This window comes from Agelaius phoeniceus, chromosome 6, assembly GCF_051311805.1.
Source record: "Agelaius phoeniceus isolate bAgePho1 chromosome 6, bAgePho1.hap1, whole genome shotgun sequence".
NCBI classification, from domain to species: domain Eukaryota; kingdom Metazoa; phylum Chordata; class Aves; order Passeriformes; family Icteridae; genus Agelaius; species Agelaius phoeniceus.
The window spans coordinates 2,838,292-2,851,682 of NC_135270.1; the positions used below are offsets into that span (position 1 = coordinate 2,838,292).

Genomic DNA, 13,391 nt, shown 5'->3' on the forward strand with positions numbered 1-13,391 from the left:
CTCCTGGGTTGTAGTGGGTTTAATATTTCATATTAAGATTTGTATATTTTTAATTAGACAACTGTTCAGGTAATTTTCATGTGAATATTCAAAAATACCTGAGGAACACTCATAATTGATGTGCAAAGATAGGGAAATGGCAAGTTTCTCAGCAGTGTTTTCTTGCTTCTTTTATTATTGTTTTTCCAATTATTTGCCTGGTTTTGAATATTTGAAAACACTGTGTGCTTTGAAACGTATTTCATGTGTCTAGAAATAGCAGCCATTGTGCAATTATTTTTTTCCACTTGTTTGTATGGAAAAGGAAAAGAAACGTTAGAAATCTATTTGTGTGGTACATTACAAAGACTTGTAACAAGCAGGTTTCAAAAACATCCTGGAAAGCTTCAGTTATTAGCTTAATATGTGCCATAAAAATCAGTGGTGACCACGAGGAGCTACTCCAACAAGCCTGGGTAACACTGTATGCCTAGGAATGCTTCAGAGATTGCAAATACATAGCCCAGGCAGCTAAAAAATAATAATTTGCATGCTACACATATTGCAAAATAATGTTGTGTGATAACATTTTTAAGAGCAACACAGGTTTATTATATCTGTGAAATGCTCTCCTAATCAACTGGTGGAATGAAAGAATATTCCACACCCTTAAATACTCCAGAAACAAATAGTTCCTCCATACTGGTGTGCATTTCATAATGAGCATAAAAGCTCTGCTTGTAGCAGGCTGACTTCAGTACCCAAAGTGGGGTTTACAGGAATAATTTGCTATCAGAGGGAATTTCTTTAGGTGTTATCATAGGCAGTGAACCAGGCAGCAGGTATTTGGGGTTTTTCAAGTTGTCTCCTTTACCAGGAGGAATTAAGGGAGTTCAGGGATTTCTTTGATGCAGTTCTGTTTGAATATATGAATATCAGAATATAATGAACAGGAATTAGGGCAGTAGGAAGCAGGTGCAGGATAGCAGTTTTACAATGCCAGCCAAGCATTCTCATCCTGTTACTTGACTCAAAAAATCAATCCTTACTAGCTCTCAAGGTCTTGCTGTGATTTTAGGCTCTGCCAGGAGGGGTCTGCTCCTGTTCTAACTGTAGGGCTGATCCCAGGATTTGTCTGCCTGCATCATGGAAATGATCCAGGATTGAACTGATGCATTGAAGTTTAATCTTAACTTTTCTGAAAGTCCTTCAGTGACAAATTAGGACATTCATTGCAGCCTTCCCATTAAAGGAAACATGGTTATTGTGTTTGATAAGTTCCTTGTCAGCTGAATTGAAGGCGTGGGGGGGGTTGGACCCTTGCACTTGCAAAGTAAATGGTTTATAACCTGTTTCCTCATATGTCTTCACTCCTAGATAAGAAAGCTAGAACCACGTGGCAGAAAAGTAGGTTAAGCCAACCCCAGTTCCTTGGAGTCGTTGAATCTTTTAAAATATTTTCCTGTTATGGAAAATGTTTTCTTCTGAAAGGAGCTAAGGAACACAATGTCTGGTTTGTGCAGCGTGGGTTTTCTGCCCCTTTTCTTGTTCAGCTGGGGAAATCACTCCTGTGTACTCAGCCTTTATTTCATTGAGATGTTTTTCAGCTCTGGGGCTTTTTTTTTCCTGGGGTTGTTCCAGTGTTTTTTTCTGTTCAAGCCATGATGCTGTTGGCATAGGAAATGCACATCCTGCTGCTCTGAAGGGGAAAGTAAAGGATAAATGGTGGAAAATAGGGGCATATCTTTCAGATATTAAGTGATTTGTTCATGCCTGCTACCAGTTGTGTTTTACAGGTTAAAAAAAACCACAAAGGAAGACCTGATAACAAAAACTAGACTATAGTCTATGAAGACTATAACAAAAACCTCAGCTCTTCATTTTATCACATGAACATTTATTTTATCAGCAAGTGCAGCAGGAGTATGAAATCACAATCCTTGTATTACATCCAGCTTGCTCTGTCTTGTGGCAAATACTTGCCCCCCAAACTTGGTAAAAAGCTGGCTTTTGATTCCTATGAGAGAGGACATCATCACCACACTGAAAATGTGTTGTGGTGTTGGGTCCCCAGGATGAGGTGAGAGATGAGAATTTGACTCCATGTTCTCAGAAGGCTGATTTGTTATTTTATGATATGATATGTTATATTATATGACATTATATGCTATGAGATGTTATATTATATGACTTTATATGCTATGAGATGTTATATGACATTATATGCTATTAGATGTTATATCATATCATATTATATTATATATGAAAATTATATATGAAAATTATATACTAAAACTATACTAAAGAAAGAGAAAGGGGACATCAGGAGGCTAAAACAAGAATGATAATAAAAACCTGTGACAGACTCAGAGTCCGACACAGCTGGCTGTGATTGGTCATTAAGTTAAAACAATTCACAAGCTGGGTAAACAATTCTCCAAATCACATTCCAAAGCAGCAAAACAGGAAGAAGCTGAAGCTTCCCAGCTTCCCAGGAGAAGGAATGCTGGCGAAGGGATTTTTCGGACAATATCACGGTGACAGAAATGCAAGGCTGGGGATGCCTCTGGAGTGAGGAGCTGTGGGTCAGTTAGTGAGAGGATGTGCACTGCTCAGCCCTGGGCCCACGGGATGAGGAGGGTGTGGAGCTCTGGAGTGCAGAGGAGGTGCATGGAGATGGTCAGAGGGCTGCAGCACCTCTCCTGAAGCTGGAGCTGGTCAGCCTGGAGAGCCACACCTCTCCTTGCGCTCCCTTCTTCCCATTGCTCAGTAGATGTGAAGGAAAGCAGCATTTCCTGGGCAGTGCACAGGGAGGCCTTTCCCTGGGTTTTTGGGGTCTCACTACTGTTGTTCCCTCTGGGGCAGTGACTCTCAGGCTGGTGTGGAGGCATTTGTAGGCTCTCTGAGGGTTGGGATGGCTCGTGCCCCTGGAAGCACATGGAATCTACATCTGCTTACTGATAGACTGGCTTGGGATGAATGTGTTTCCAATATTCTAGACACTCTTCAGAGTAGGGATGAACATTAATATTTATATATTTAAAAGGTAAAATCCTGATATTTAATTGTTTTTACCCTGTTTTTTGGGAACATAATAGGTAATTTTACAAAATCTTAATTCAGAATATTTTCCTATGCAAAGAATAGTGTTATTTAATTCATAATGAAATAATTTAGCTTCTTTTTGATAACCTAGCATGAAAAGTTTTTATAGGTTTTCTGGAGATCTTGAATAAGTTGTGCTGGCATATGATAACCAGTGCTTAATGCAAATTAAAGAGAGATTTTGGCTGCTTGGTCTGCTTAGTTTTCAGGTAATACATTTTGAAATAAATTCCAAGAGCTGGAAGTTTGCATAATAGATTAAAAGTGATTTAATGGGCCTGTTTAACCTCTGAGATGGAATTTATTAAAATTGGTGGATGTTTAGGACCTTTAAACGTTTCTTTGCTAATACAATAAAGGAGTTTCCTCACAATGAATCTGCTGTATGGCTAATATCTACCAGAAGCTTTTTTGGGAAAAGAACCAAAGCTTGGGTGGTAATTGAAATCTCTTGTGCACACTCACTGCTGCTGTAGAATATTCCACTGGCCTCCTGATGGTCCATTCAAGCTGTAACATGTCCAGGAGCTCACTGTCATCTGCCTTGGGCTTTGATGTCAGGTTGCTGAATAAAAAAGTCCATATTCAAAGCCTTGAATTTTGATGCTGTTGACTTGTTTAGAAGAGGGGAAAGAAAAAGGCAGTGGTCTGAAACCAGCCTTATGGATACTGAGATAAACAAAGACTTGTCATTTTTCAGGTTGAGTAACAGTTTGGTTTTGTTTGTCTGTCTCCTAACAGATTTATACGGATTGGGCTAATCACTATCTGGCAAAATCTGGTCACAAGAGATTGATAAAAGATCTACAGCAAGATGTGACTGATGGAGTCCTGCTAGCTGAAATAATCCAAGTTGTAGGTGAGTGACTTTCTGTGTTTGTGTCAAGTATCCACCAGCTCAGTCAGACAATCCCTGTTTTCATCTTCTACACTAACACAGAGTGCATGGGGGGCTATCCATCAAACTCCATGGAATTATGTAGATCATTTTCCTTCAGAGGCTTTGGTAATTAATTTGAAAAAGCCTTGTCTTGTAGTGGGAAAATATTGGATGTTGCTGATAAGATCTCCTGACACAGCAGTATTTCTCCACATGGCTGAATGTTAGAAAAAACAACTCATGAGATTTTTTATTTTTTTTTCTGCTAGGATGCTGTTAGCCCTCACTATTTCTAATACCTCTTGGGTACTGGTCTGAATATAATTCACAGTGATGTTGCCTCCTGTGTTGAACCTCCTGCCTCCAGTTGGATTTGGGAGATCCATATATACAGCTGGGAAAGGAGAAAGGATGTAATTTTTGTGTGGCAGAAAAAGAAATGTTTGATAACGAGTTTTCAGATGAGGAAAATCACTTACCATTAGGACAAATCTCAAGTGCAGGCTCAGTTATTTTATCCAAAGCCTTTAGTTCTCTTAAATTAGTGCATTAATGCTCGTGGGTAATGAAAGTTCTGAACAATTTTCTCCATGTGGAGCTGCATATTGTCCCTCTTCCCTTGGGCCTGGATCCTTCATTAGTTCCTTCAGAAGCTCATCCATCTGGGGATGCCACAAAACACATGCATGGGCCAATGGAGATGGATGGAATGGGAAAGCTGCTAATGGGAATTAGGACAGCCATTGTTAGGAGCAAACTGACAGATTTGAGATGCAAATTAAGAAGCAGGCAATGAAGGAGCAGGACATCAGTGCATGCATATTTATGATGTGTGTTTGAGATGCTGTAAGGGAGCTGCTGCTGGGTTTGAGGTAGGGATCTGCAAGCCCTGTTGTGGGGTGACACAGTGAAACATCTTCCAGTGATTCTACTGGGATATGTTCAAAAAGATTTTGTCTCTCTGCTGTAGAGCAGCACTGTATCTCAGTAGCACTGCAGACCTGCCCGTGCAGTTACAGAGGTGTAAAAACAGGCCATGAATGAATTGATGACTGCGTGTTGACAGGCATTCACTTTGAACAATGCTCCTTCCTATAGCCCTTTCCTTTAATAGGAAGGGGTTTTGGAAACCCAGGAGCAGTTAGGTGTTGATTCCTTTCATGCCTGTCTTGCTACCCTGCCTTAACACAGTTGTAGGAAACTTCTGCATGAGAGCATGTGTGCAAGAATACCACCATCAAAATGTGGACTTGGTTCCTTCCACCAAATATTTAAATGTAGCTCTTTGAGTATTGACACGTGAAAACCCTTATGAAATTCAAATTATTCCTTCTAAAGTACATAACCAGTTATTGCTTTGATCACCTTTGCAGGTTGTTTTTTCTGGTCATTTTTATAGCTGCCTTTTGGCTAATATTTAAGATAAGGTCTGCAAGGTTTCAAAAGTTGAAGTATGAGGGGAAGGATTTCTTTTTTGAAGAACCTTTTTCATGTGGAAGAAAGGTCATATTTAAACATTCTGAGTTTAATCCAGCAAATTAATAGTGCAGAAAAGTAATTTGTTTCTGCTGTGTATGGCTTTAGGCAGCTGCATCTCATTGTCACAAAGATGAGGAGGGCTTTCACACACAGAAGCAGCTTTTTCTGTAGCCTGCAAAATCCAAGCTTTTTTTCCTAACTACATAGTAAGAAAGCTTTGATATGCAGTGCAGGAGAGGTTTTTTGCTTTTTGGTTTTTTTTTATGTTATGGTGTGCTATGTGCAAAAGCAGCTATTCCCAAGTCAATTAAAATGCATTCACACCATCCTGGTTCATTTCAGTTCAAAATTTATGAGCCTGTAAAAGAACATGTAAGTCCTATATGCCTTAGTAATGCCATATAAACACAGCAGCTGTATTTAAATCCATGAATGCAGGCACACTGGGTATGGCCTGGGTTCTTGGAGGTATCTCTGTCCATGTGTCCCAAACAAGAGACACCTCCTTCACAAGTTCATTAGTCTGCTTTCAAGTAGCTGTGAATGGTGCCAATTTATAGCAGTACAATTATCAATTTTTAAAAGTGTAATAAATTTAATATTACGAGATGGGTGCACAGGACTTGGAAAATAGCATTTAGTGAATTAATCTCTGTTTCTGTATGGCCAAACCTGAGATGGCATTCCTGGAAGCAGCGTGTGCTTTTCATGTGTAGAGGCTGATGGGGAGCACACTGTGAATTCAGCTGCAGTCTCTCTCAGATTAGCATCAGTTTCTCATTGCATTGTGTCATGGGTGTGTAAAATGGGAGCTATCAGGCAAGAGTGAAGCTCTGTTACTGCTTTGTTTCTCATGGCTATGACTGCTACTGGAACATTGTGCCAAATGTGGTCCTCCTGACAGAGGGGATCCGTGAAGTGGATGGAGTTCTGACTGGTGTCCTGAGAACACATGAACAAAATACAGCTTTTAATGCATGAATCAAATGGGATGTGAGTGCCTGCCTTTATTACAGTAAAATAGCTATGGGAAACTGGACTTTGGTTGTAACTGGTTCTTCAGACTCAAACACAAAGTCATTTCAGCATCCAAGGCTGAAAGGTGAAACAGAGCAAACTCAGACTCTAAGGCAAGATTGGACAATGGTCAAGATTCTTGACCATTGTCCACCTCAGGGATTTCATTGTTTTACCTCTGACCTTAAAGATGCAAACTGTGCTCTTCTAAAGATGCAAACTCTGCTCTTCTGCAGGCTGGGGTAGCATGTGAGCCATGGCCAAGAATCTTGAAAGTTGTTTCATGATTTGTGCTTTAAAAAAGAAAGAAAGAAAAAAAAAATATTAGTATTGATCATAAATTTACCATTTGGATTTCAAACCTATATTCACTCTGCAAACAAACCTTCTGCCATGCTAACATCTCTGTATGTGCAGTGCTCACTTTTGCACCCAGCAGTGATTCAGCTTCCAGAGCTCACATCTTCTTGCAGTTGAAAGGAATTCCCTGTCACTGTACAAGAGGTTGTCAGAGCAGTTGCCTTCTGCCCCAGCTGTCTCTGGAGGCAGGACCCAGTGGAGAACCCCAGCTGCTTTTTTCCTTTTTGTGGCTCTCAGTGTTTCACACGTTCCCTTGGACGGGACGGCCACAATCCCAAACCCCTTCACTGAGCTGGCAGCAGGTGCTCAAGGAATCATTGGAATAAATGCCCTTGGTTTAGGTTTTTTGCTTTATTGCCTCTTTTTTTTTTTTTTTTGCCTTTCAGCAAATGAAAAGATTGAAGACATCAATGGCTGCCCAAAAAACAGGTCTCAAATGGTAAGTAGTAAAGTGGTCTGTTGTTTGTGTGTGAGTGGCTGAGTGACAGTCTCAGACTTCAATGTCTGAGACTTTTAGTAACAATTTTTAATTAATTTTTCACAGTAGTGGACTAAAAGTATAATCTTCAGAACATTAATATTACAGTTCTTGCCCTGTTGTACTGCACAGTAGTTGGATCAGGCCTTATAATATATCACATATTTACAATTGAGATTATTTTTATATTGCTACTTTATATTTCTGAAATATCACATAATTAAACAGAAATATATAGAAAAAAGAATTAGATACTTGAAAGTATGATTAAGAGTTTCTATATCTTTTGAAATGAAACTAAGTAAATGAGCAGTATGAATGAAATGAAAAAATGTCATAAAATTCAAGGTGCAATTTGTTGACAGATAAGAAGTTGGTTTGTATCTTGCTTGTATTTAATATTCAAACCTGGAGAACCAGAAATCAGTCCAGGAAAATTAAAAGTATAATCATACCTCAGGAGTATATTTGCTGTGAGTATTGCTGAAGCTAAAGGTATAGCAGAATTTTATGAAGAACACAAATAATAAAAAACTTGTTTTTAAAATGCATTGAAATGAAGAGTTTTTAAAATTTATGATACAGAAAGAAGTAACCTTGTTTGAAGTATCTTGAGAAAAAGTCATTTTGCAGCATAAATTCTATTGTCTTCCTTTGGCATTGCAAATACTTGCTTTGGGACACTTGGATATCTCTTCTCTGTGGGAAGCTTTTTTAATGTTTTTTTTTTATTTTTATGAGTGTTCCTGTCTGCCCCTACCTTCATGACTTCAGCATGAGCACAGCCACTCATGTAGTAAAATGAACTAAAGATTTAAGGAGAGCTTGACGTCCTAAGTCAAAACTCACACTCTGTTCTGCTCTTCTCTCTTGGCTTTTTGCTGGATCTTGGAAGTTATCAATCTTGTTGAAAGCATGGAGCAAGCACTCTGTAGAAAGCAAGCCATCAGGAAGATTTATCAGTGCTCCTTTTTGCTGCTTTGAAGAGGGTGGTTGCTGTTCTCACTGTAGCCACAGCAGCTGTCTGGAGTATAAATAATGAGGAAATTTTGACAATTACTATAATTTAATGTTCCACAAGTGTGTCTTAAGAACTGAATTTCATTCAGGACCAGAGTCTGTAACCAGTTCCAGGACGTTGCAGCTAAAAAAGTCACTTCAAGTCATTGTTCTCAATGGAGAGAAAGTGCTGCTCTGTTGGATAGTGGGATGCATGTTGCTTTTGAAAGCTGGATCAAGTTATAACCAGAGGCATGCAGGGGGCACGTGCTGGGTCAGGAATGCTGGACAGGGCTGGAAGGACACATTTGGTCCGTGCTGCCTCCTCTGATGTTACTCCACTTGCTCATTCAGGAGGCTGCAGTGGGTGGGACTGACCCCCCACTCATCAGACCTGCAGTTTTCCTCATGTGAGAAAAATGAGAATTATGCTTATGGCTTGCTTTTATCAGGTGCACATGGTTACAGAGCTCTTTGTTGTCTGACTGTAAAAAAGAGTGTTGTTTCCCAGAGAAGCTGTGGCTGCCCCATCCCTGGAAGTGTTCAAGGCCAGCTTGGAGAAACGTGGGGTGGTGAAAGATGTAACCAGAAGATCTTTGAGGCTGCTTCCAACCCAAATCATTCCATGATTCTTCTAAGGCAGAGCATAGGAATCCTCACAGGGGTGGTGTTGGTGCAGTAGTTACTTGCAGTGTTTAGGGAGATAGGACAGACATGTTGATGAGGAGATTTGGGGGGATGTAAAAAAAATATAAAAATCTCCCAATAAATGGAGATTTACCTTTGCTCATTGTATAGAAATCCAGCAGGTCTCAGAGAGAAGGAAGCCTCCTGCCATCCTCTTTTCCCTTTGCAGAGTCCCAGTGCCGTGAGCAGACACATGTGAGCCGAGCTGTGAAGAATCAGCTCACTCCCTGCCAGGTGTGTCAGCTTAGAAAGCTGGACCAAACCTGTGCCTTCCCAAATCCATCAAGAAGTGTCTTCACTTCCATGTGGCACAGTCCCAAGCTGGTGGTGCCAAACCTGAGGGAGCTCTCTGCAGAGCCAGACCTGGCCTCTCTGCCTCGTTCCCTGTGTTGGAGAGCATCAGGCAAATTGGCCCAAACTGAGCATTAGAGACAGCTTGGGTCTGTCAGGCTCCAAGCCAGTGCTAATAAGCCTTGTCAAGTGAAGTTTAGTGCTGCAGAACCATGTGGGACCATCAGTGCTTATCAGCCTTGTCCCAGTGCCAAAAATGACATGACAAGGACCCCACTGGCTCCGTGAAAAATTACTTAGGTGAGAACCTGTCCTCCCATCATCATCCTGTCTGGGTAGTTCTGCTGAGGGGAGTCTCCCTGTCTTCCTTTGCTCCAGATAAGAGTTGGCTGGCTTTTCTATAATCTATTATACACTATTCTATAGCTCGTCCTCTGCATAAAATCTGTTTCAGGGCCTTTTTTTCCCCCCAAACCTCTATATTTTCATACTGTAGATATTTGTCTAAACAAAAGCCTGCAATTCTGGTGATTAGTTTCAGCTGCATGCAGAAAATAATGTGGGTAAGAGAGGATGTGCTTGTATGGAGCACAGGCTCTGGGACCAAGAACATTTGGAGAACATTGCAGCATTTGGGTTTTTAATAAAAACCCCAGAAAATGTTGGCATAGTCCTTGATAACTGGCTGAAGGTCAATAAATCAAGGCCAGTTTTCTCTCCTGCACACTTCTGAAAAGAAGACTTGGGTGAATAAACCTGAGTAGGGCTATCTCTGCTAATATGGTTTGTTTATAGAAAAATAGAGATATTTTTCCTTTTTTTTTCTTATTTGCTTCTTGTTTAGGGCGTGATTTTAGAGTTTAATGTGTGGCATCTTGCAGATTATGGGAGGTTTGTACCTGCCCTCCTAGGTATTGCAGATTATTCTTATTCATGTGGGTGCCTTTGCAAGTGCTGAATGTTACCTCTTGTAAAAGGGTTCATCCCACTTACATTTGTAAAATGATGAGCAAAACCCAAAGTGGATGAGCTGTCTATGCTACATTATACATGCATGAATATAGCAAAGCTGAAACGTGCTGAAAGGAAGAGAGCTGGAGAACCTGTGGGTGGATACACCAGACTTTCATCTCCCCCTGTCTGGGGAAGTTGTGGGACACCCAGGACAAGAATTTGGAGCAGCAGAAAGGTGCTTAACAAACACCACAGCACCTCCTATAAATAGGGCAGGAAATTACTGTGGTTCGCCTGTGGGCTGGTGCTTGGCCTTTAATATTTTTCAGGATCACTTTGTGTCTGTAAGTATGTGTTCTCAAACAGCAAAAGGGAGGTATTTATTTTTTTAATGTGCTGACAGGAAGTGTTTAGGAGTCATCTCTTTCTGGTGCAGATACCAAGCTGCAGTGGTAAACTGATATCACTCAGCCTTCCTCCTGCTGTTTGCCTTGCTAACAAAGGGTCTTGTACTGACTGCAGTGTGGATCAGAGCCAGCACTTCTTCCCAAGAACTGTATGGAAGTTGGGATGAAGGTCGTGTTTTCAGTACAGTAACTTTGTTTTCAAGGAAACCTTACTTCCAGTGATGGGAATTTGACTATTATTTTAATATTTGACTGATTTCTTGTGCTCTGATAATGAGCTGTTTTGTAATGTGTGTGACACCTAAGGAACAGTTTGTATGGAAATTTTCCAGCATGGTGGGGACCTTGGTTTTGACTTGAACACTACTGCTGGAGAAGGGTATCCACTCCCCTCCTCAGTGTGATCCTTGCCAGCTCCATACATTATTCTTTTATTGTTGAAAGAGCATAGGTGTTGAAATCTCCATTACTAATTGGTTCGTATGGCATGTGTCATCCATATTTCTGTGTTCTTTTTCTCCAGAGCAGTTTAAGGAATTGATGTAATGGGTGTGAGTGCTGCCATGGTGTGGCTCATACTTACAGGAGATAGCTGGGCTCACACATTCATGGCTGGGAGGAATAATATGAGCTGAAACCATCTGCATGACCTGAGCAGCTCTGTGTGTGTGTGTGTAATATCCACTAAGGGAGGGAGCTGCTCTGTTATGTACAAATAACTAAAAATAGCTGCTGTATTTAAAAAAAAATAATTTTTTGTTGCTTGTTTTCTCATGGAAAATAATCCTGTCTCTGCTCTTCGAGAGCAGAGACAGAACTTTAATCTGCTCCTCTGAAGGTTTGGGGCAGTTTTACACAGCCAGTGCTGTCCAAACATTGCCATAGTTTAGGGGGAATAAATCTGCCAGGCTGTTGCTCCAGCCCCCTTGACACCCAAAGCCAAGGAGGGCTCTGCTGCCAGGGCATGTGCTGCTAATTCAGGGGAGCAGCCCTGCTGGAAGATCAAAAGCATCACAAGCATGTTTTTTCTCTGTGAATTCCTAGCGTAGGATTTTTGGAAATGTATGCCAGGGGTTAAATATAGCTGTGTATTTTCAAGTAATCCAACTCCAAGGCTGAGCAAATGTAGTTAAGGGGAACTTTCCCATCATCTGAGCCTTCCCCCACTTTGCCTGAGGAGCTTGTAACTCACCAGGAGCACATGTTTGGAAATTTAATTTGGTTTGATGCTGCCATAGTAACAGATGGGTGTCTCCTGGCCCTAACCTGTGGTGCAGTTCCACACAGCTGAAGGTCATCTGAGGGGGGGACATCCCCCAGTGCTGTGCCAGACACCAGCCCATGCAGGGACATGGCCAAACAGCAAGTTCCAGAGTGTTAAAAGAATTTTCTTTAGGCTCTCAGGGTTCCTGTTGGTCATGTGTGAACCCACATTGTGATGTAGACAAGAATGATTTACTACAGATGAGATCTGCCAGGTTGCTTGTACTTAGCTGTCCTTCAGCCTCAGTTTATATGTCTCTTTCTCCAATAAAGACTGATTTTACTGACTCTGGTATTTCCCAGATACCCAGGCTGTTGTTATGCTGCCCATTTGTGCATGGTAATCAGTGAGACAGGTGTGGTTGGATCAGAGATTTCTGTGCTGCAGAGCTTGCAGTCCAAATAAACCACAAGCCCCCCACTGGGCCCCCCCACCATCCTGCCTAGGAAATAGCAGGATAAATGGAGCTGGACCAGATCAGGAAAGACCAATATGTACATCTCCCTGCCACGAGGCATGGCAGTGTCACCAAGCAGAGATTTGTTTCATTTCTGGAAGGGGTGGCTTCCAGAGCTCTTTCTGCTTGTGGGGATGGGTGATAAGGCAGTGTGATAAGGCCTCCTGCACTGGATGGGTGTGTAGGGTGCCCCTGGGGACATTGCTGCTGACACTCTCATTTCAGTCCCATGAAGGATCTCCTTTGTGGTCCCCAGTGGGCTGCTCTCAATTCTTCACCCTTTACAGTGATGCAAGAATTTGTGCATCATCTGTCTCTGAAACAGTGTGAAGTTCAATAAAGAGCAACAAAGTAATTTTTATTGAAAAAATGCAATGTACAAGCTTCAGTATAAAGACAGAATTAGATTCTGTTTGATCATTTATGTCACAGTTAAATGGAATTACTGCATTTTGAATACCTATGGTTCTGCCCACCCTGTATTCATGAAACAGCAAATGGATTGAGGGGCCAGGGTCATTCCACATGTGTATGTGGGGGTGTCTGTAGCTTCCACTTGTATATTTACACCTATACCAAAGTCTAGAAGCACCCTTAGCATCATTTTCTGCCATGACCATTGCTGATATAAAATTATTACATTAATGTACCTTTTATGCAATACTTTGCAAACACACAGCTTCTTATTGTGCTTGGCATAAATGGGGAAAACTGTGAAATCGTGGACGATTAGAACCTTTTCTAACGAAGAAGAAGAAGTTTGGTTGACTTGAGGACAGGTAGAAGTAAAAATTAATTTATTATTCTCCTTCAGCTTGGTGCTGAAGGATTAAGATTGTTTGTATGGAAATTACTTCTCCTGCCTGGGTGTTTCTTTTATGGGAGATGCAGTGATAAGCTCTTCACTGTGGAATATCTGTGTAAACAGATCACAGCTGTCACAAAGAATTAAACAGCCCAGAGAAATCAACTTTTTGTCTCTGTGTCCTGTCACAGATCTTTCATTTGCAGCCATTGCTGATACAGTGTAATGA

At 41.1% G+C, this 13,391-nt stretch overlaps 1 protein-coding gene across 6 annotated transcripts in view; it reads left to right on the forward strand.

Annotated features, from left to right (window-relative positions):
- The window catches only part of NAV2 (neuron navigator 2), a 386,104-nt gene that overhangs the window by 227,832 nt on the left and 144,881 nt on the right, over positions 1–13,391 (forward strand). For all 6 annotated transcript variants that reach the window (XM_077179507.1, XM_077179509.1, XM_077179504.1 and 3 more), the window contains 2 exons: positions 3,826–3,943; positions 7,207–7,259. In XM_077179507.1, coding sequence (XP_077035622.1) covers positions 3,826–3,943; positions 7,207–7,259 — 171 coding nt within the window. The remainder of the gene's footprint in view (positions 1–3,825; positions 3,944–7,206; positions 7,260–13,391) is intronic.